At 34.1% G+C, this 24,589-nt stretch overlaps 1 protein-coding gene and 1 pseudogene across 1 annotated transcript; one reads left to right on the top strand and one right to left on the bottom strand.

The window, feature by feature from the left end:
- Window positions 1-4,410: 4,410 nt before the first annotated feature.
- On the top strand, window positions 4,411-7,739 carry LOC114399295 (annotated as a pseudogene).
- Window positions 7,740-16,209: 8,470 nt separating this feature from the next.
- Window positions 16,210-24,255, bottom strand: LOC114400183 (acetyl-coenzyme A synthetase, chloroplastic/glyoxysomal-like). Its single transcript, XM_028362504.1, has 17 exons — window positions 23,869-24,255; window positions 23,523-23,666; window positions 23,241-23,396; window positions 22,964-23,086; window positions 22,656-22,824; window positions 21,159-21,241; window positions 20,716-20,817; window positions 20,527-20,615; window positions 20,339-20,429; window positions 19,419-19,532; window positions 18,672-18,827; window positions 18,325-18,393; window positions 18,041-18,216; window positions 17,429-17,485; window positions 17,182-17,272; window positions 16,898-16,996; window positions 16,210-16,751 (listed from the first exon to the last, which is right to left on the bottom strand). The coding sequence occupies exons 1-17, from the start codon at window positions 24,220-24,222 to the stop codon at window positions 16,566-16,568; spliced, it is 2,259 nt and encodes a 752-aa protein (XP_028218305.1). The 5' UTR covers window positions 24,223-24,255; the 3' UTR covers window positions 16,210-16,565.
- Between the last annotated feature and the right edge of the window lie 334 nt (window positions 24,256-24,589).

Here is a 24,589-nt window from a genome sequence, read left to right as displayed (position 1 = left end):
TGAACCATCGGGTATTACATAAATTAGCACTCTAGATTCTGTTGATCTTCATGAAAAATGGGAGAGATCTAATCGTCTCTCTGTGATGTTCACGAAAACCAATAAATCTGCTAGTATTCATAGTTCTGTCGATCAACATGAAAAGGTCAAAGATCTTTTGAAGGCCATTGATGGTCAATTTGTTACATTTGATAAGGCCCTTGCCAGCACCCTTATAGTGCAGTTTTCATCCTTAAAAGCTTTGAAAGTTACCATGTTAGATTCTTTCCTAGTGCACTACATTTCATGTACTCTGCCAATGCAGTATGCCCATTCAAAATCTCTTATAACACACATAAGGACAAGTGGTCAATTAATGAGCTATTGTCTATGTGTGTTCAAGAAGAGGAAAGGTTGATAATGGAAGAGGGTGAAAAGCTATATTTAACTGCTCAGGGAAAGAAGAAAGGGGATTAAGCCAAGAATAAGGGCAAGATTCCTACTCAGTTAGTCATAAAGAAAGAGTCAAAGTGTTTCTTTTGCAAGAAGAAAGAGCACATGAAGAAAGACTACTCAAAATTTAAGAGTTGACTTGACAAGAAGAAAAGGCACATGAAGAAACAAAATTTACTTTTGTTTGTTATGAATCTAATATGGTTAATGTTAATCATAACACATGGTGGATTGATTCTGATTCTACAATCGATGTTTCTAATACCTTGCAGGGTATGGAAAACCTAAGGAAGCCAGTGGGAAGTGAGCAATACATCTATTTAGGAGGCAAGATGAGCTCACATGTGGAAGCCATTGGGACATGTAGTTTAGTTTTAAGCAACGATTTTATTTTGTGTTTAGAAAAAACATTTTACGTTCCAAGTTTTTCTAAGAATTTGATTTCTGTATCAAGACTTGCACCATTGGGTTTTTCCTTTAATTTTTCAGATTGTGGTTTTTCTTTAATTAATAAATCTAGAGTTATTAGTTTCTGTGGATTACTTGATGGGCTTTACTTTATTGAATTGCAAAATGATGCTACCTATAATTCTATGCATGTTATTGTTGGGTTAAAATGATGTGTATTGAATGAGGAATCATCTATGTTGTGGCACCGAAGATTGTGACACATCTCCATTGAGAGAATTAAGAGATTGGTAAATGAAAGGGTATTTAGTGCTTTAGATTTTACTGATTTTGAAACTTGTATAGATTAAATTAAGGGTAAGCAAACTAACAAGTCTAAGAAGGGTGCAAAAAGGGGCTCAAACCTATTAGAAATCATACACACTGATATTTGTTGTCCAGACATGGACTCAAGTGGTCCAAAATACTTTATCACTTTTATAAATGATTATTCATGACATATGTATCTCTACATACTTCATTCTAAGGATGAAGCTTTAGATACCTTTAAAGTTTTTATGGCCGAAGTGGAGAAACAATGTGGAAAACAAATTAAGATATTGAGATCCAATAGAGGTGGAGAGTGTTATGGTAGATACATGGAGATTGGACAAGCACTTGGTCTATTTGCAAAGTTTCTTCAAGAACATGAGATTGTTGCCCAGTACACTATGTCTGGTTTTCCAAATCAGAATGGTGTGGAAGAAAGAAGAAACCAAAATTTTATGGAAATGGTGAGGAGTATGAGGAGTAATAGAAAACTTCCTAAATTCTTGTGGATCGAAGCACTAAAGACGAATGTGTATATATTAAATCGAGTACCAACCTAGGTTGTCTCAAAGATACCTTTTGAGTTATTCAAAGGTTGGAAACCAAGTTTGCAACATATACACGTTTGGGGATGCTCGTCTGAAGTAAGAATTTATAACCCACAAGAGAAGAAACTAGACCCAAGGACTATCAGTGGGTATTTCATTGGATATGCCGAAAAGTCTAAAGGGTGTAGATTCTATTGTCCATCACATAGCAATAGGGTTGTGGAATCGAGAAATGTAAAATTTCTTGAGAATGACTTGATCAGTTGGAGTTGTCAATTTCAAGACATTGCTTCTGAAAAGGACCACTATGAAGCTCTACCTTCTATCTCAAGTAACAGATTGATTGTCATTCACACCCCTCAAGTACAAATGGGTGTTAGACAACCAATGATTGAAATTCCATAAACTGTTGAAAATGATCCTGTAGATCAACTTGCTGATGAGAAACAACAAGTTCCTCAAGAAGTAACATTAAAAAGGTCTACTATAGTCAAAACGTCAACAATTCTTAGTGATTATGTGTTGTATCTGCAAGAATCAGACTACAACATTGGAGCTGCAAATGATCCTGAATCATTCTCATAGGCCATGAGTTTTAATGAATCAAACTTGTAGTACAATGCTATGAAAGATGAAATGGATTCTATGGCATCTAACCAAGTCTGGGATCTCGTCGAGTTGCCTAATGGTGTAAAAGCCATTGGATGTAGATGAGTCTTTAAAATAAAGAAAGACTCACTAGGCAACATTGAGAGGCATAAGGCAAGACTTGTTGTCAAAGGGTTCACTCAAAGAGAAGGAATCGACTATACAAAGACATTTTCTCCTACATCTAAGAAAGATTCTTTTCGAGTAATTATGGCATTAGTAGCTCATTTTGACTTTGAGTTACATCAGATGGATGCGAAAACGACATTCCTTAATGTTCTTCTAGGGGAAGAGGTTTTCATGAAACAACTTGAAGGATTCTTCTCTAGTGATAATGAGCACTTAGTCTACAAGCTTAATAAATCCATCTATGGATTGAAACAAGCCTCCCACCAATTACATCTAAAATGTCATGAGGTCATCACTTTATTGGGTTTTGAAGAGAACATCATGGATCAATGTATATATCAGAAGGTCAGTGAGAGTAAGATTTGTTTTCTTGTGCTATACGTAGATGATATTTTGCTTGCAACTAATAATAGGGATTTACTATATAAGGTGAAACAATTTCTCTCGAAGAACTTTGATATGAAGGATATGGGAGAGACATCTTATGTCATTGGCATTAAGATCCATAGGGAAATGTCTCGAGGTATTTTGGATTTGTCTCAAGAGACTTATATTAACAAAGTTTTAGAGAGATTAAACATGAAATGTTGTTCACCAAGTGTAGCCCCCATCGTGAAGGGTGACAAACTCGATTTGAGTCAGTGCCTGAAAAATGATTTTGAGCAGGAATACATGAAGAATATTCCATATGCTTTAGTTGTTGGAAGGCTTATATATACTCGAGTTTGCACCAGACCTGACATTGCATATGTTGTTGGAGTTTTGGGAAGATATGAAAGTAATCTATGTATTGACCACTGGAAAGTTACAAAGAAAGTGATAAGATATCTTCAAGGAACAAAGGATTGCATGCTAACGTACAAACAAACTAATTGTCTAGAGGTGATTGGCTACTCAGATTCAGACTATGTGGGTTGTGTTGATTCACGAAAATCAACATCTGATTATATTTTTATGCTAGATGGTGGAGCTGTATCTTGGAGAAGTGTCAAGCAGACCTTGACTATTACTTTCATTATGGAGGCTGAGTTCGTTTCCTGTTTTGAGGCTACCTCACATGGTGTATGGTTGAAGAGCTTTGTGTCTAGACTTAGAGTTGCGGACTCTATTTCTAAGCCATTGAAGTTGTACTATGACAACTCTGCTGCGATATTTATGGCTAAAAACAACAAAAGTGGAAGTCCAAATAAGTACATCGACATCAAGTACTTAGCCATAAGAGAATCTGTTAAAGAAAAGAAAGTGGTCTTTGAACACATTAACACTAAGTTGACGATTGCCGATCCTTTGATTAAAGACATGCAACCAAATTATTTTAAGGATCATGTAGTACAAATGGAACTTGGTTCTATGATGTGATTTCATTGTAATACAATTGTTATTTTGAAACTATTATTTAGTTTGATGTTTTTTCATATGGCTTTATGCACATATTCATTCATTTTTTTTGAGAAATATCATTAAGTTTAGATATGAAATAAATATATGGTTTATTTATAAAGTTGAGAGCTAACATTTAGAGTGATATATTGTGGTACATGAAAGATAATAATCTTTATTAGAGAACTTATTGTCATTACTCATATTTAATTTCTAATTGTGAGCGCCTAACCAATTTAAAGATAAAAATGAATATTTATCTTTTTATAAATCACAAATTTACAATTTAATCTTTCTTGTTGTAACTTTTGTCTTTATAAGCACCATAGACAACAAAGTAAATTTTAAAAACATGGAAGATAGAATGTACAATAATTTTTTTTGAGGGATTAAATTGCACAATCATAAATCTACAAATTCAAGAATTCAATAAAAAGAAATGGTTCAAGTCTAAGAGTAAAAGTTACCAAATAATTTAGAAATTAAAGAGGAATTTAACCAACAAAAGTAATATGATTCACTACAGTTTATCAAAAATCTAAGAACGTTGGATTAAGATAAAACAAAACAAAGACTAATAATACTCTAATCTCTCTCTAATCTCAAATCCAATACAAAATTTCTCGTTCCTCTTCATCATCTTTGCTTCAGAAGCGCACCGGAAAACCCTAGGCCGTGTGCGAGAGTCTGATTCTTTCACCCAAACATACACAGAGGTGACTACATATACTTCACTTCCATCTTCCAACTATAATAACTGTTCCTTATATTTGTTCTTATATTTGCTTCAATCACGAGTTGGATCTTTTGCCCACTAACCCTTTTGTTTTGTTTTATGTTTTTTTAGAAGCAAAGTCTGCTCCTTTGATTTGTTTTGTTTATGGGTACCGTTGTTAGTAGTAGCAGTGAAAGCATGTGTGATGTGCATCTGGTGTTGCAGTTTGACTTGAAGTTTCCCTGCTTTGACTAGAAAATTTGACCCCTTTTTATTTTATTTTGTTAACTGCGGAGAATGAAAATACTGAAGATGGGTCTAACTTAAAGAAAATGGAGAAGGAGGGGAAAAATATGAACTTTGACATATAGATGGAGTTCATGGGTTTCAGGCTTTGACACCAATACTCATCAAATTCCTTTTTTTTTTTTTTAAATGGTTCAACAAAAGATATCTACTTATGGATTGCTGTTTGTCCAATACTTTTTTTTTCTTTGTGTTCAAATTCCAACTCTATCTGTTGCATGTTTTAATCAGTGTGATTTTGTTACGTGCGGCACCACTGTTTTTTTTTTTTTTTGTAATTTTGGTTTCCTTTACCAATTATAAGATCATGTTAGCTTGCAGGTATTACAATTATGTTATGTTCTGTGATTGTTTACCGAGTGTGGGAAGAATATTATTCCATTTGTATGGGTACCACATATCAGGGTGTGTAGTACAATACACCGACTTATCTAATCGTTCTTCAAGCTATGATGTTATACACCATTTATAAATTATAATGTGTAAGCTTTAGCTAGATATTTTTACTTGTAAGTTGTCACTATTGTTTACTGCTGCATAGATTAGGACCTTTAGCATGAATGCTAAGAAGTTATGCTGCAGTATAGCTTATAGGTGAATGGTGAATCTCCGATCATTTCATTCCAAAAGTTCTCTTAATATGTGCATTTGCTGTTCTTCTTTGGTTCCTTTTTGGCCTTTCTTTGAATTTTCTATGCTCATGGTCTTCGGAAAGAACTTCTATGTTAAGAAAAATGGAATTTAACTTAGTTTCTGCATTTAAATGCTTTAAGCAGAAGCATCAAATATTTATTACTTATCCTCTGCTATGAAAAAATATATTCTTGTCATTTTAAAGCAATTTTTGGTTACTGAGAGTTCCTAGATATACTTCTATAACCTAATATTTGAGAAAATGAAGTTGAAATATATTGCATAACAAAATCTAATTGCTTGAATGCACCTTGAGCCTAGAGTTCTGTTGGCTCTGGGGTTGAGACACTACTGTTCTAGTAAGTGTACTAACATTCTCGTAACTTTAGTTCTTCACTGCTAATGGCTTATTATTGAGTCTGTAATCATTGAAAAGGATGCTTATAAATTTACCAGTGTTTGATTCTCTCAGCCTTTATCTCTAAACATGCATATGCATATGTAGCAGATATACATAATATTCCATGATAATTGTATTGATATTGTTCAATAATACGAGTAAATTTATTAAAATATTTGTGATTTTGTAAGTGCTTTTGAGTGATGGTTAACTGATTGTCACCTTCCATTTGCTAAATTTGCTTCCATTTGGTTGCATTTGTAGGCTATTTTTTCAGCTATTGCCAACAATGGCTGATGGTGAATCTGACAAGAACATTGAGATATGGAAGATCAAGAAATTGATCAGAGCATTGGAATCTGCAAGAGGTAATGGCACCAGCATGATTTCTCTGATTATGCCCCCACGTGATCAAATATCTCATGTCACTAAGATGCTGGGAGATGAGTTTGGAACTGCTTCAAATATCAAAAGCAGGGTGAACTGACAGTCAGTGTTGCTGCCATTACTTCTGCTCAACAGAGGTTGAAACTGTATAATAAGGTTCCGCCAAATGTTTTGGTTCTTTATACTGGCACCATTGTCACTGAAGATGGCAAGGAAAAAAAAGGTGACAATTGATTTTGAACCTTTCAAGCCTATCAATGCATCACTTTACCTCTGTGATAACAAGTTTCACACAGAAGCTCTAAATGAACTTTTAGAATCAGATGACAAGTTTGGTTTTATTATTATGGATGGGAACGACACCCTTTTTGGGACATTAACTGGAAACACTCGTGAGGTGCTTCATAAATTTACTGTTGATCTACCAAAGAAGCATGGTCGAGGAGGGCAGTCAGCATTGTGTTTTGCTTGTCTTCGCATGGAAAAGCGGCACAACTATGTCAGGAACACTGCAGAACTTGCTACTCAGTTTTTCATCAATCCTGCTACTAGTCAACCTAATGTTTCTGGACTTATACTTGCTGGTTCAGTTGGCTTCAAGACTGAGCTGAGCCAGTCAGATATGTTCAATCCTCGTTTGCAAGCAAAAATATTGAATGTGGTTGATGTTTCCTATGGTGGGGAAAATGGTTTTAATCAAGCTATTGAGTTATCCACGGAGATGTTATCTAATGTGAAGTTTGTTCGAGAGAAACGCTTGATCAGAAAATACTTTGAAGAGATCAGCCAGGACACTGGGAAATACGTCTTCGGAGTTGAAGCACGCTGAAGGCTCTGGAGATGGGTGCTGTGGGAACACTTATTGTGTGGGAAAATTTGGATATTAATAGATATGTACTGAAAAATAGTTCTACTGGTGAGATTGTCATAAAGCACTTGAACAAGGAGCAAGAGGGTAATCAGAGCAACTTCAGAGACTCGCCCACCTCAGCAGAGTTAGAGGTTCAGGAGAAGATGCCCTTGAGTGGTTTGCCAACGAGTACAAAAAATTTGGATGCTCGCTGGAATTTGTGACCAACAAATCTCAAGGATCACAATTTTGCAGAGGGTTTGGTGGTATTGGGGGTATCCTTTGCTACCAGCTCAATATCAGATCGTTTGATGAGTTATCTGATGATGGAGAAGTGTATGAGGATTCCGATTAAGCATCTGTTATACTCTTTTAGTCGAATTTTTGAATAATAGGATGAAGCACTATAACCTCCATTGCAAAAAAAAAAAAAAAGCCGTAGATTTTACTTGATTTTTTTTGTACCAAGACTTTGTCCTTTCTTGTTAAATTCATCATTTATGTATTAGTAACTTCCTTTGGTTTTTTGTTGTATACTTATTACAACTCTGGGAAGTCATTCTTCAATTCAAAGATATGAATGTTTCAACGTCTCAAGGGGTGTGGCATCTACATTTCGTGGTTCTATTATTCTCATGACCTGCTTGGATCGCTGTTATTCTCTCGAGTACTATATTGTGGTGCAGCATGTGATAATTTGTTTTCGGGTGAAAAATCAAAGTTGACAATAAAGCACGTGCAATATTAATCGTCCATTATTAGTTCGGTGGTTGAGTTGCTTATGCTTTCAGGCCTTCCACGGCAAAAGTATATTAAGTAAGCTAAATTGTAATTTTAGTTTTCCTATAATTTTTATTTTTGTGATTTAAGTGAATATGTTAAGTTTAAGGTTCAATTAGACCGAAATAAAAGAAAAATAATATATGTAGAATTGAAGATTGAATTAAAATTACAGATTTTTTAAAACATGGGAACTAAAATCGCAAAAATAAAATCAGGGAATCAAAATTATGGATTAGGAATTGTAGGTGGATGAAGATTATAATTTAGCCTATTGACTATCAAAGTTTGAATACAACTTCTTTAAGTAGTTTATCTGTTTGGATCCCATTCACTTGTGAGTCAAGTTCTAGGAAAATTTCTTCCTACATCAGTCCAATTTCTTCTACACCTGGTATATGGAGTGAAAAATCAATTTTGTCCCTCATTTAAAATGTGAAACACAGATTTTCAATTCGTCTCTCATCTCACACCATTCATTCACACTTACACCATTTCTTCTTTCAGTTTTGCCCTCTAAAATTTTCTCATCCTCTTCTCTTTAATCTATGCTTGATCTTCATTAATCTGTGGTTCATCTTTATCAATTTGTCTATGGTTATCGTGGTGTTCGCCATCGTCTTGCTATCGCATTGTGAGCTGTCGTGAGTCCTGTTGTCACCCTATGTGTTTTTTTTTCCCTGTGTATTGAACCTATACGGATTGACAATCTGTATGGTCTATACAGATTACCAATAATACAGATTGTCAATCCGTATAGTTTTATATGTTTTAATTATTTTATAAATAACTATGTTAATACCTTTATATATTTAAAAATCAATGTATAAATTAATTATGTTATTTAATTATTTTATAAATAAATATATCAATACTTTTATATATTTAAAATAATTATATATAAAATAATTAAATAAGAAAATGTGGAAATTTTTATAATGTAATTTTTTGAAATTTTAGTTAAATATAAAAAATAGGTAATACTATATAAGAAAAATGTTAATGAGGACTATATTTGTATAAATATTATTACATTAATAATATTAAGTATTTATATAAATAGCGATTTCAAGTATAAAAAATTTAAAAATTTATTTATACATTGATTTTTAAATATGTAAAAGTATTAAAATAGTTACTTATAAAATAATTACATAATTATTTATAATATATTTAAAATAAATTTGTACATTGGTTTTGATTTTATATTTTAGTTTTCTTGATTAATCATTTAAAGTTAATCTAAACTTTTGTATTACATTTGTTAAAATATACTACATTTGATAAATACTACTATGATTTTAGAACATTTATTAGTATGGTTTTATTCTTCAATATAAGACTATTTTGTTTAAGTTGTGGGTTGATTTGAAGTGAATGTGTATTATTGGTGAATGAAGTGTTTAGGTTAGAAGAAAAACATAATCAAAATATGTTTAAAAATATCATAAATTTTTTAGTAATAGAATGATGACATGAATTGATATTAATATGAAAATTTATAAATTATGGTTAGAATAAGAGAATTGCATTAGACTTTAGGTAGAGTTTTAGGTAGAGCCTTAGGTAGACATGTTAGTGGTGATGAGGAAGAAGCCTAAGAAAATCAGCATGTAGACAACAGGTAGCAGCAACTGTTGCCGAGGATATTGACCTTGTGGATCATGCTGCTGACGAGATTTAAAAGGAGCTTCACGAGCCTGTTATGGATCATGTAGGTGTTGATACAGTTTTCCAGGCAGGCCCTAAGATACATCGGTGTTGATGTCATATGCTGATCATGTGGCAACCATAGTTTGGACAGAAGAGGTAGTTATTTGTTTAATTATAACATATTTAAATAACTATTTGTCATTTTAATTTACCTAATTAATTTTAATTATTTGGAAGAACGTACTGAGTTGAAGTTGGCCTCTCATGGGAGGAAGGTGAAGAAATTTAGAAGGCCTTCACCTGAGATTGAAGGCATAGTGGCTGCTATAGGATTAAGTTCTCTGATTACATGTTCGTTGGAGACAAGTGACAAGGGACTTTTATTTGCTTTTGCAGAGATGTGGCACAAGGAAACTAGAAATTTTCATCTGCAGATAGGAGAACTAACTATAACCCATAATGATATGGCATCCTTATTATATCTACCCATTATAGATGCCTTCCATAGCTTTGATGCAATTGATTTAGAGGAGGTTGTTGACTTGTTAGTTGAGTTGCTTAAAGTCAGTAGACAATACACAAAATATGAGACTGAGCAATGTAGAGGGGCATATGTTCGCCTTGCTTGGCTACAAGACGTTTATCATAGCAGATATGGTGCAAGACAATGGGCCCTAGCAGCTCGAGCATATTTATTGCATCAGGTAGGTTGCACACTATTTGCTAACAAGAGTGTCACAATACCAGTATGGTATTCTTGGACGCATTTCGTGACCTTAGCCAATTTGAAGGCTTTTCATGGGGAGTGATTGCACTAGTACATATGTATGACAATTTGAATATTGCATCCAAGCATATCATAAAACATCTTGTAGGATATATCACTCTCTTGCAGGTAATTATAATGATTTTTATCATTGTTATTTGTTTTAAACTTTATATGTATTATTGATTAGAATTGTTATTTGTATTTTTTAATATGTGCAGTCTTGGATCTACGAGTATTTCCTTACAATTGAGTCCATTATTGCTTATGAGGATTCCATGAGAGGAAACCACATGCTTCTCACTAGAAGTATGGGAAGGTATTATCAGTGACGACCTATCGTAAGTGCTTGGATAGACTGACACCAAATGCTGTTTGTTGGATACCTTATGGTGATCATCGTGCTTTCAAAGAATTTGAGCTCATTTCACTATTTTCTGGATATATCATATGAGGTTCATCTATTGTTAGACACCAACCAGAGAGGGTATTACGACAATTTAGTTATGTTCAGTCTATTCCTCCACTTCCTACTGGTTGGAGAGTTTTGTAGTTTTCCTGGTCAGTGTGCAATTGGCTACATGAAGTGGTTTTATAGGATATCTCACCTATTCATGAGTCTGCCACAACTTGGGGAGCCTCTTAAACATCCACCCATGGTGCATGATGATACATATATTATACCAAATCCACCTGTGTTGCCCGTTCACTCAACAACTATGCCGCAATTATTACACCTACAGTTGTTGATGTAGACATGGCTTGACATGCAGTGGTATAATATACTTACAATTCGACTAATATAATTTTTTCCTTATATGCTTCCAATATTAATTATTGACATTGTTGTCAATGTCGTAGGTCGTTTTCCAAAAGATAACAGAAAGCTTGGAACACATGATCAACATGAGGATGATCACTATTGGAACTAATGCATACACTATGACTCAACATTGTCTAATATTAACTAGGGATGTCACCGAGTAAGGAAATGTTTATGTTTGCTCAAGACGAAGGAGGGATACATAGGACAAAGATGGTGGTGGACAAGTAAGATGATATAGTTGGGATTGATTGAGTACTGTAGGATATTTGTATATAATATGACTGAACATTGTTTAATATTTTTATTATTTGACTGACTTTGTATATGACTATGGTTAACATTTTCATTTATTTGCTATTTGACTATTATGTTCAATCGAAAACAAAAATTGTGTTCATTATGCAAATATGATTGGAAAGTGTTACATGCATTATCCATGTTGTCACAACTATGCAAGTTACAAACATTGTCCAAAAATAACAAAATGTTCAATCTTCTCCTAAATCAACATATTGTGTGGTCAACCTCATGTAATTAGTATACTGGTGCATTCAACTAATATAAAGAGTATGCCATTGTTTTGCTTGATAATGACAACGTGTTGACCATAACAAAGCTGTTGGCAGCATGGGACAACCATCTTTGAGAAATACCTATTACAAAGACAAATACACATTCAAATGTTCATAACACATGTTATAATAAAAAAATTTAACAAATAGGATGGTCATTGTTATACCTGAACAAAATGATTGACATACATATGACCAATACATATAATGTGGTGAATAGAACTATCTCTTGGTGGTTGGCTTCTAAGAGGAAAAAACGTCATGTTTTGTTAGAGAGAAAAAGAAACAAGGATGACGTTATACCTTGATGCAATCACATAACCCATATCACTAATATTCATCCACTTATCCATGGTTACCTGCACGTAACAATTTTAATTAATATTATCAAAAAAATATTTATATATGAATACGTAACAAAAAACTTATATACCATGGATAATCCATCAACAAGTAGCGACTGCTCTAAATCCTCATATTTGTTTATGCCATCAAGCAGGTATATATACTCATTAGGCCATTGTCCAAGTTCTTTCAGCAAATGATTACGAACCAAAGACCATGAATCTTCATCCATACCTAATAAGGCAACAATTACACGATATCCACAATTATCATAAGCTTTGACATCGACAATGTTTTCAATGAAATCCTGAATGCATGAATGAAATTGATTCAACATTGGCATCTTTCTCTTCAGTTTTGTTTGTTTAGATGATGATGCAGAACGTTTCAGTGTGGATGAGCCATTTTGCACCAAATATAATGCATCCACATACTCCTAGTAAGACGGATCACGCTTCGTTGATCTTTGTTGTTTGATCATCTATTTCTTTTGAGCACCTTTTGTTTTGACATTTTCAGAAGGAGCACACATCCAATTTAGATCAGGGTAGACAATTTCCCAAAGTTTACTCTTTAGAATCACTTTGACACATATATCAAGCTCTTCAAACCACTTGGAAATGGCTTCCATCTCTTCCGTTATGCAAAATTCGGGCTCAGATAAACCCAGGCCTGAAAAACTTAGCCTCCAACAAAACATATGGACTGTGTCAAGTGGTATGCTACCAACAACATATCTAGCTAGCTCACATGCACATGAAAGACCATGAGTAGTTCTCATAATACATCCACAACGAGAATTGTTAATGCTAGCATAATTCACTCGCTCAAACTCAACAACAATATGGTTTAACGCATACCTTGATACCATGTCAATTAGTCTCTTATACAAGGCAACTTTAAAAACATATCCGACCACATGTGTGCTTGTCTCAAAAGATGCCTTAATTTCAGTGTGTTGCAGAGTGATCATGTTGTTCATGGCTTCCCAAACACTACATAGGTCTCCAAGGCTATTCTGCAATAGTTTCTTTAAGGCCAATGTGTAGACTCAACCCTGCATTTGAAAAACACAAACAATTATTTTTATCCATTAATGTGTTCTTATTAAAACCAATATACATTTACAGTTTTCATACCTATTAGTTGTTGTGTTTCCTAAATGCATCACCCTATTCGTCCATGCTTTAACAAACCTTTGTCTGTGGGGAATCAACCATGTTTATTTCACATAGTCAACAAACATTGACCATGATGAACAAACAATTTCAAACTTCACAAGGCAATCATCGTACTCTATCTCAGTAGGACAATCCACCAGACTCCCCCATGCTTCCATCACATAATCCTATGCATTTTTTTTACCACAAGGGTTTTACATTTTGCCTTCACATTCTTATCAATGTGAAATCACAACAGGTTAGTTGCTTCACATATTAAGTTCACCATCCAGCCTTCACCTCCCAACATTGGTTTCGCTTGCAGCTTAAAAGGACAAACATTTTCTATGTTAGTCACCGTTTGTACTAAATCTTTCTTGTGTGCTCTATATTTTTCACTCATCTCACAACCAATTAAAAGAAATGATGTCTTTTCTCTCATTCGTGTTGATGTGTCTGACCTCATTATCGTAGCCACAAAATCAATATCATACGCAACAGTATACATGTTTAGTCTTCTTGGGACATTTATTTACTTACTTTAACAAAATACAAAATCATATAAATACCTGAGAATTATTAAAGACATAAGAACAATCAATATTTTTAAACACACCAAGTTCCTCTCCATTATCTTCATCCATATTAATTTCTTCAGACATTATGCTTTTAGATATCCACTAATCTTCGTTCATCTTAACAAAACATTAATAAAAAAATTTCAATGACAAACTAACAACAACTAATGAAATTTCATAGGTATAGCCTATACAGATTAACATATAATAAGTCATACCTCTATATACATATAATAATAATTTATCTCTTAATAAAATATATGAATTGTTATCACTTATAATTAATTCTAATTATGTATAAATAAATCTATTTTTTTTTTAAAAACTTCAATGTTGAAATTTATTTTAAAATCTTCTACGCTAGACAAAAACATTATATAGATATATCAATAAATATTTTTTTTAACATATACTATTACACAATTTTATTATTTTTTTGACTACATACAACACCCACCACGACGACAATCATGAACTCAATGTGAACTGCGAACGAACCATTGCAACAATACACTTTGATGAAACCAACCGCAACACGGAAGGAGGAGTTCAGCCAACAAAAAAACGCAACTAAATGGTGTAAGAAAACAAAGAAGGAAGGAATGAAGAAGTATAATGGGTGTAGGAGAAATGTGATTGGTGCAGTAAGAAAATCCCAAGTTCCATATATTTTGTAGGGCTTTACTATTCCCACCCGGTTTTGCTAAGTTCACCCCAACTTTTCTCATTTTTTTAAAAAAAATACACTTAACAAAATATGTTTTCATCACATATCTTGATAAAATCTTGTCAAAATACGCAACAAAAATATTTTTTCTATGAAGTTGGACAAAATATGTTGAAATACAGTGATAATATGTTTCCTCTATATATGCAATTGAAATATATTTTCATTGTGTATTTCGATAAGAATTTAACAAATTTTGATAAATTTTGTTTTTAAATCTCTTTAATAGGATGTAAAAGTCAATATGATGTCAATGTTACTTATGTTAACGCATTGTTACTTGATAACATGAATTAAAACAAAAAAAATTACAATAACTAAAATTAAAATAAAAAATATTTAAAGGACTAAAATCAAAATCTTCATATTTTACAAGGGCCAAAAGATTATTTAATCCAATTTAAAATTATAAGAATACAAAACTAAATTTTTAAAATCCCTCCCATTTACTTCCCTCTATTAAAATCCCTCTCTCCTCCCCTTTTTTGAACCAAACAGTCCATTAGGGATCAAATTCGGTTGAATAATTTTTTTTTCCAGAGGGATCAGATCGTATTCTCTTGCAGGGAAAAAAAGGTTTTTGGAAAACATTTTGCACAGTAAAAATTGTAAGGTGCCATGCCAAATGCTTAACATAACACATAGGCACCTTACGCTAAATTAAGCAGAGCTCTAATAACAAAGAGACTCGTGCATACCAATTTTCCAGACACTAACTTGAGTCTTTTACCTTTTTTATTTTCTCGTGATGTTTAGGGGAAAAGGGGCATTGGTACTTAACGTAAACGCATACACCATGGCACATATGGTATGTTGCAATTTGCAAATCACACACTGCAAAGGAAAAATAAAATATTGGCATAACTTGGATAACAAGACTTTCCGGTAAACTATGGGTGATCTTATTTCACTAATAAAATATTGGCATAGCTTGGAAAACACCACTTCTTGGTAGCTGTATACCATGTGATCTCATCCCACTAATAAAATATTGGCATAGTTTAGAAAACAAGACTTCCTGTTAATTGTATACCTCGTGATCTCACTAATATTTTTTCTTACCAAGAAAAAAATAATGCAAAGTAAGTTGCCATCATCTATACCAGCATTGTTTAGTTACACTGACTCTAATTTAGAGTTTCAACCTTCGTTCCCTTCATAAAATATAGTTTGAGCTATATCGGTGTTTATGTGACTAGTGATTGATATCACAATGCAAAAATTCCAATGGAAGTAATGTGGTTGGCTATCTCCACAATTTGTAAAAACGAAGTATAGTTGGTATAACAGAAGCATAACAAGTTTAAGAGCAAACTAAATGCATGTTTGGGTATCCATTGTAAATGGATGTAGGTGACAAAATGAAATTTGCAAAAGCATCCCCAACCTTCCTCTTGCGTTCAGTTTGTAGCGGACCATTGGGTTTGATCTCAGAATTCATGCACAGCAAGTAGGATTGGAAACCAAACATGCTCCAAGTGTCTAACACTAATATGCAGATTTTTTTTATCCATAGGAATTGAAGACAATATCAAGGAGTTTACAACACTCGCACACCGTGCTCAACAACTGAGCTAGACCCCCTTGGTACTAATATGTAGTTTATAGCAAAAGAAAAAATGCATGTTGGAACTGTCAAAAAGAAATAGAGAGAAGATAATAATAAGAGATATGGATGATTTATTTATTATTTATCACATGCACTAAGATTCCCATAAAAATACAGATACACAAGGCAAAATTTGTCCTCACTTCTCATTGGCTATTATACCTTTACAAGGAATACTAACAACACTTTCTCTAATATATTCTTTCTAATTCACTCTACTAAAGTTTAAAATTTATTAGAAACTACAAAATCACGAATAAGGATCATTAAATAAGTAGTGATGTCCATAAATTATTGTAATTTCCAATAAACTTTAACTAATAATGAAGAGTGCGTTAAAAAAAAGTACACTGGAGTGTGTTACTAGCATTTCTCATACCTATAATAATACAAAGTTTGGGGCTTCAAGAATCTGCAAGTTCTATAAGTTGATTGACCACATTTGGATCTGCAAGGGTACTTGTATCTCCAAGTTCATCCAGCTGCCGAGACGCAATTTTTCTCAGAATTCTTCGCATTATCTTTCCACTCCTTGTTTTTGGAAGGCCAGGTGCCCAATGAATTTTATCAGGTGCTGCAAAGGCTCCTATCTGAAATGTTAAAGAAAAGAACATGAAAATTAATTTATAACTAAAGTTAGGAAACAAAGAACAATAGATCAACAAAGTAATCATCCTGAGAGTTTATCAAGGCACAGTAGTTCCTTGTTGTCGGCTTTGAAGTTTGAAGTACAGACCTGCTTTCGAACTATGAGTACAAGGTCCTTCCGCAGTTCTTCACTGTAAGGAACACCATCCACAACTGTAACAAATGCATAGATGCCCTGTCCTTTGACCTACAGTAGTAATGGTAGTTGATTCAGATACAGGTAGCAATCCTTTAGGGATGCTAGTAATAGTAGTTGATCCAAATACAGGCAGCAAACTTTTAGCAATGTTATACAGAAACTGTACTTAATTTCTTTCATACAATAACACATACTTATGACTCTCACGTAGAAAGAATATTATACAGTCATACCTCATGCTCCACACCAACCACAGCAGCCTCTGCACATTGCGGATGTGAAACTAAAGCTGATTCCACTTCTGCCGTGCCAATTCGATGCCCACTGCATATGATAGCAACTACATCAGACTAGAACATCAAATAGAATAGAACTGCATGGAAGATATTCATGTTTAAATGCTTACATATATAAAGAATAAAGCAAGAACTTATAAGATTGAGGAATTATCAGAAAAAGCTTTAGAAATTTAAAGAATACCTAACATTGATGACATCGTCAACTCTTCCAATGAGCCAATGGTATCCATCTTTATCCCTGAAACAAAGTTAAATGAGTATATTATAATTATCCCACACACACAGTTTCATGTTCTGGTATTTCCTGTATTAGGTAAAACTACAGATACTTAATTCCCAAAGGTTAAACACAAATGCAAAGATTATTATATAAGAATCCTGGAAACTGGCAAATATGAGCATCTATGTTAGGGATGAGGGTGGAGGTCAGTCTGTGACTGTACCAAAGCCATGGCTGGTTTACAGCAGAAAGAATAGAAAGTAAGTAGTTAGGGGTCATAACTGATTTATAGTAAATCAGTTATGACAGCTCAGCATTAGGAGTTTATATAAATAAGGCTTGACCCTTGATGAAAGGGCAGCTTGGCTCATTTGTAATTGTGACAAGGACTTGCCTTGTGTAAGAGAGGAGTGCCTCTCTTGTAACGGAATTCTGTTATAGAGTGATCAATACATGTTCATTCTCTATTTCCCTATTCCGTGTCTTGTGCTATTCTCTTTACTCTGTGGTGAGTGTGTAAGGGTGAGAGAGTATAGAAGATTCCTAACAATCTAATGTTAGTAAAATACTAACCTGCTGCAACCATCACCACTGAAATAGTATCCGGCAAATGGCTTGAAATATGTTGTTTCATATCTTTCATGATCACCATACAGAGTTCTGAATGCCCCAGGCCATGATTTCTTCACACACAAATATCCATTGCACTCCCCTTCTATTTCAACACCTTTCTCATCCAGTATGACAGGCTACAGTTACAAATTAATTAGTCAGTGATGAAGGCAAAGTGAAATAGTGACATAGAGGTAAAACAAATATTAAATTATAAAATGAACATATAAGGTCAGCATAAAAACCTGAACTCCAAAGAAAGGGAAAGTTGCAGAACCAGGTTTCTGGGGCCAAGCACCTGGTAGTGGAGTTATCTGCAAGCAAAAAACAAAAAAGAAATTGAACCAAAGACAGAAATGCACAAACATGATAAGCTTCTCTCCCTCATATGTGTGTGCATGTGGTGATGAGATTGAGCCTATACTACTATACAAAATCTAACTCTCCATTACCACTTGAGCTGTGCACATGTGGTACACAAGTACACAACAGATTAAATGTGACTAATGGAATGAACCTATCTAACATGTTCAGTGTTAGCCATTAGAACCAAACCAAATTTAATACAGATAATCATTGGAAGCTACAATACCATGAAGCCACCTGTTTCTGTTTGCCACCAAGTGTCAGAGATAGGGCACCTTGAATCTCCAACTACATTGTAAAACCACCTCCATGCACTTGGATTTATGGGCTCACCTACACTTCCTAGGACTCGTAAAGATTTCCTTGAGTAGCGAGTAACAAACTGCACAAATTACAATGATTTGAATGAAAAATAATTTAATTAAGAATGAATGGAACTCTACACCCTTGCATCAGACAGTTCCCTTGTTCTATCACTCCATTCAGATATTCCAGTTGGAACTTTATTCAAAATGTCAATATAAAGTACAAGTTATATTCCTATATGATGTGCAAAAATATCAATTTTACATGAGGATGCATCTAAGCTTCTTTTGGTTAAAGATTTATAATAAATTATCAGAATAATTAATGGCCTATTTGGTTTGAGAAAACGTTTTTTGTTTCCATTTCCTGTTTTCATGAATAAATACAAAAAATATCATATTGTTTTTATTTGTTTTTGTTCTAAAAGATTTGTATAAGAGATGATGTAAACAAGATGTTCTCAATACAATAACAGCTCGCTTCTTTGAAAATTGGAGCAATATTAAATTTCTCCAACCTTCAAACTGAGACTAATTTGTGATATGATTATGACCAGAGGAAAGACAAAGGAGATTAGGCATGCTGGGTTGTGTGTGTATGCAGAAGCATTTATTCATAGTCAAATGATTTTTCAGAGATACTAACACATGTTATAGACGTATCTTACCGCATCACCATCACGCATGAGAGACCGCACCAATGTCGGAGCAGTGTAGAATATTGTCACCTTATATTTGTCAACAATGTCCCAACATCTCCCAGCATCAGGATAATTAGGAGCCTGCATTCATCTTGATATCAGATTTGAAGTGAGGCATTTCTTAGCAATTCCTTGACTCTCACAAGTTTCTATATATGAACTCAATGAGCCAATATTATGATCTTGCTGGAAATCACGGTACTTTTATTTATAAACCATGTACATATACTTTTGTTAAAATATGTAGCCAAGACACTTTGTGTATCTCGAAAGCTCAGTATGAGGGAATCAAAATAACCATGTATGTAACCACATCCTAGACAACCAACTGATCAGGCATTTAATAATTGGCCTCCAATTCTTAATGAGGGCCTTTTAACAGTTAATTTTGTTTTTGTCCGTTCAGTAAATATTCTGTGAGCTCAAAAAATATCTCAGAGCACTATATATTTACTTGTATAACACATTCTTTATTTTTATTTTTTAGAATTCATAACCAACAACAAGCAATAACCAAAGCATTTTTCCTACTAGGTGGGGTTGGCTACATAATCAAACAATGTCGTTGAGCTTAATCTAATACCAAGTCTTTACAGTAGCAATTTGATCCAGTCTTTTATATTGGTTTCTCAGTTTTTCTTGATCTTCCTATACTACTAAAGTGCTAATGCGCTAACCTCCATCTGTTCGACTGGGCTTCAACCATTCTTCTTCTCAAATGGTCAAATCATCTTTTAGAATCTCTAAAATGTAGAAATATGAATTTACAGTTGAATTTGTCTTTTTGGTTCCACTAACAACATGTCAATTGGATTCATTTTCACTAGCTCTTCCATGCATTATGCATATAAATGATTATCACCATGTTTCAAGTTGAAATTTATTACCCCTTCATACACAATAACAGATGCACCATTGAGCATGGGTCCATAAGTGACATAGCTGTGCCCAGTAATCCAACCACAATCAGCTGTACACCTGTAATCAGGGTATAAAAGAGTTAAATAATAGTGAACCAGTTTTCATCAAGATCATGTCAAAGATAAAAAGATAGAAGATAAACTTTCAAGCATACCAGTAGATGTCAGACGGCTTGTAGTCAAATGCATACTTAAATGTTGTTGCAGTGTACACCATGTAACCACCAGTTGTATGGAGGACACCCTTTTAGAAACATTTATATTAGAAAAGCAGCAGCCTCAAATAAAGAAAGGAAGAAAAAGGTAACATGAATCAAAGTACAGCAGTAACAGCACACAAATACCTTAGGTTTTCCTGTGCTCCCACTTGTATAGAGTAGAAAAAGTGGATCCTCTGCATCAACCCACTCCAACGGACAAGTAGTTGGATATTGAGGAATGACATCCTACAAAAAACAGTAACATGGTAGCAAAAAACAGGTTTAAAGAAGTGCGGAATTTTATCATAATTATAGGTAACCATGAACATTGAAAACATATTTAATACCACTAACAGATTCAAGATTCACAGCAAACCTTATCATCAGACACGAACAAATCTGTTTGAAATAACTGAACTGAACTACTGAAGAAATTCAGACTGAAACAATTGTGTAACTAATTCTTATTCATGGCACGTAGACATTTTGCACAGAGTACAGAAAATAGAATTAATGATTCTACACTTAGCTTAACCATGTGAGGGTATATATTGTATGCAATGGGGTGAAAACATTTATATACCAACCTGCCACCATATATCACGCCCTTCCTTCCATTTGGTATCTACCCTCTTCATTGCCAATGGGTTTTCATAAACTAGGCATTTATCTGTTTAGACAGGGAAAAGAAGCAAAACAATAAGATCAGAGAAGATAATAAGGGAACACAATGAATTAGAGACTAAATTGGATGTAGCATATACATCTTCACAAACACCAAAGGTAATACTATTGCTCAGTTCAGTTGCAAATGTCTGTTACATAGTGAAACAGGTCAAATGGGATGGACAACACTGATAAGTACCATAGATAATGTGCAGAAAAAGATATAAGTGAACTGTTTTTGTATTGGGTCTGACCCAAATGAACTCAGATCCTGTGTTTAGAGAGTTGCATACAATAAAGAAGAAAATCCCTAGGCAATTTGAGAGGCTCAGACTCTCCCAAGTTCTAACCAAAATCCCTATCCCCTCTCTCCACTCCTAACTTCCTGTTTATATACCTTTCCTCCCTGCATGCTCCTGCGCCTTATTCTCTCATACTACAGACTGCCAGCATGGTAGTTAGTTAGTTATGGAGTATATTCACCCCTTCCATCTCTCCTCCCAGGGCCTGATCCAATGTGCTGACCCTTTTACCCATTTTCTCATATACCTAAGTAATTTTGGGCCTCGGGATCTCATCCACAGCCATCAAGGGAGAAGTTTTATAGCATCCCAGCCTACTCCATTAGCCAATATCAATATTAGTGAAGTCAGTTTGGATTAATGATTGTAAAAGAAATTAAAAATTGTCACTGATTTCTAAGTGCTAGATTTTCATCTTATGACATTTTCAAACTATAAAAAAAAACTTAATGATGTAGAGGAAAGCCTACTCCAAAAAGCCAGGCTGCTAAGAGGGGAGAGCATCTACTTTAATTATTATTTGTGTCTGAAGCCCAGCTGATATGGGACTTTCTCCTATGTCACATACTTAATATCTCACAAAATATAAGAAAAATGCAAGAGACATGAACAACACCCATAAGGCTATTAAGGTTAGTGACAAACTAAAAAAAAAGGTAAAGTATGTTTTTGGTCCCTCTAAAATATTGCAAATTCCGTTTTAGTCCTCCAAAAATTTTATATCCAATTTCCGTTCCTCTAATTTGGAAATACTTCACTTTTGGTGCCTAAGGTGGTCATAATTAACATTTGATGGCTGTTATAAACTGCCAGAAAATACAGTTTAGGACCAAAAATGGAGTATTTCCAACTAAGGGGGACAAAAATAGGATAAAATTTTAGAGGACTAAAACCGAATTTTAAAAAAATAAAAGGGACCAAAAACATACTTTACCCAAAAGTAAAGTCAAAAAACAGTACTCATTTTATTTGAAGAGTTTGACCTATCTAGTATCTACATGCTAGTAAGCTTCAATTTGTCAACAGTCATAAACTTTGTAGCGGTACATGATAGTTGCTATATTTATTTAAGAGATTATATCACTCAAACTTTAAACAAATCAATGGTATTCCTACCTATAGAGACCCCATTTTGGGCTGAATCATTGATTGCAGCATCAACAATATCTTTTAGATAGATAGGCTTAGGGCCCCTTTTAACAGCATTGCAAGTAATAACAACTTTTGGTTTACAATCAATGATTCTCTGGGAAAGAGCTTCTGCAGAAAAACCAGCAAATACAACCTAAACAAATAAAAATAAAAAAAGAACTATCAGTGTTAACTCAAGAGGCAAGTGAAACATGTCAAGCAATTAGGTAATTTTGACATGACTAAACAAGAAATGGTGGCAAGGAAAATATTTTTAGGTTCTTGAGTGATACCGAATGAACAGCACCAATCCGGGCGCAAGCAAGCATTGCGATGGGAAGCTCCATAAGCATGGGCAAATAAATAATTACGGCATCTCCCTTCTTCACACCAATATCTTTAAGGTAGTTTGCAAGCTGCAACAAGAAAAAAATTCAATCATTCTGCCAATCTCCATTGTGTTTTCGCTCGTGAAAAACAAAACATATTAGCGCACCCGAACTTGAGAAACTTCATATTGAGTATCCTCTTTGTATTGCATGCAGACAGAGAGGAAAGTCAGAAACTCACCTGGCAAACTTGTTGTAGAAGTTCAGTGTATGTCAAAGTACCATCCAAACCAGGCTCATTGCCTTCCCAGTAAATGGCAACCTTGTCACCAAGTCCAGCTTCAACATTTCTATCCAAGCAATTATAACAGATGTTGGTGATGCCACCCTTGAACCACTGAAGCAATGCAACAACAAATGAACACACACACACAAGGTCAACCTCACTCAGTCTCTAAACAAACACTATCAGAAGGAAAACAAAAACAAGATCCAAATGGGACAGTGGAAACAAATCAATTACCTCAATCTTTATATTCCCTTTCCTCACATCAAAATTTTCATCACACACTTTATCACCCCATCTCTGTTTCCAATAGAACTCTGAGGCAATCTCAGACCAGAATCCAGCAGGATCCTCAATGGATCTATTATACATCTTCAGATACTGATAGATCACAATCATACACAAACACATAACTAAAAGACAAAAAAATAATTATTTTTTTTTTTACAGAATCTTGTACAAACACTGAAGCCCCTTTCTCTTCATATGTTAAGAAGCCAAAATCATTGAACCCCAGAAAACATTCATGAAGCTGCAATCAAATTCAAAATTTTAACACCGATCAATGTAAATACTCTGAAACCTGTTCTGGGGACTGAACATTGGCTTGGCTAGCAAAGTCCTCACTTGGAAGAACGAAATCATCCTCTTCAGTGGCGAGAGATTCACCAAGTATCACAGCATTCAAGTGAGAAATGTGACCCGCACCTGATGGAAGAAGCTTCATTGATTCCACATGGCGCAGGAAATTGTTGGTTCTGAGATTAGAAGCCATAGTAATGGAGCTTTTCCTCTTCCTTCTCCTTTTGCAGTTCCAAAACAGAGAGGCAGAAGAACGAGGCTTATTCAGAATTGGATGGAACGTAATTGGGTGAAGAGAGTCACAGGGTGTTCCACCCAGGTGAACAGAGACTGGGTTATGGGACAGAGGAATCATCTTGACATAGTTGTAAATGTGTGTATAAAAATTTAATTAATAAAACAAATCCTGAGGAGCCGCATAATAGGAAAGAAAATAATGTTTTCTTCTAACACTAAGTGAACTAAATTTAACGTGATTGAAAAAAATAATCATTAAAATTAATCCAATGAATATTAGTAATTGTTATTCATAAAGTTAGTAAACATTTCACACTAAATTAGTGATTAAATAAAAATTACTCGTATTATTTTTTATTTTCTAACCTAATTCCATGGGATCGGAAAGCTAAAAATCTTAATTAAGATAATTATACGAAAATGATGGTTAAAACCATAGGACTATAATAAAACAAAAATAAATAAGTAAAATTTGTCTTTTCTTC

The sequence above is a fragment of the Glycine soja genome, chromosome 19 (assembly GCF_004193775.1).
Source record: "Glycine soja cultivar W05 chromosome 19, ASM419377v2, whole genome shotgun sequence".
Lineage (NCBI taxonomy): Eukaryota > Viridiplantae > Streptophyta > Magnoliopsida > Fabales > Fabaceae > Glycine > Glycine soja.
This window is presented reverse-complemented; position numbering and strand designations above follow the sequence as displayed.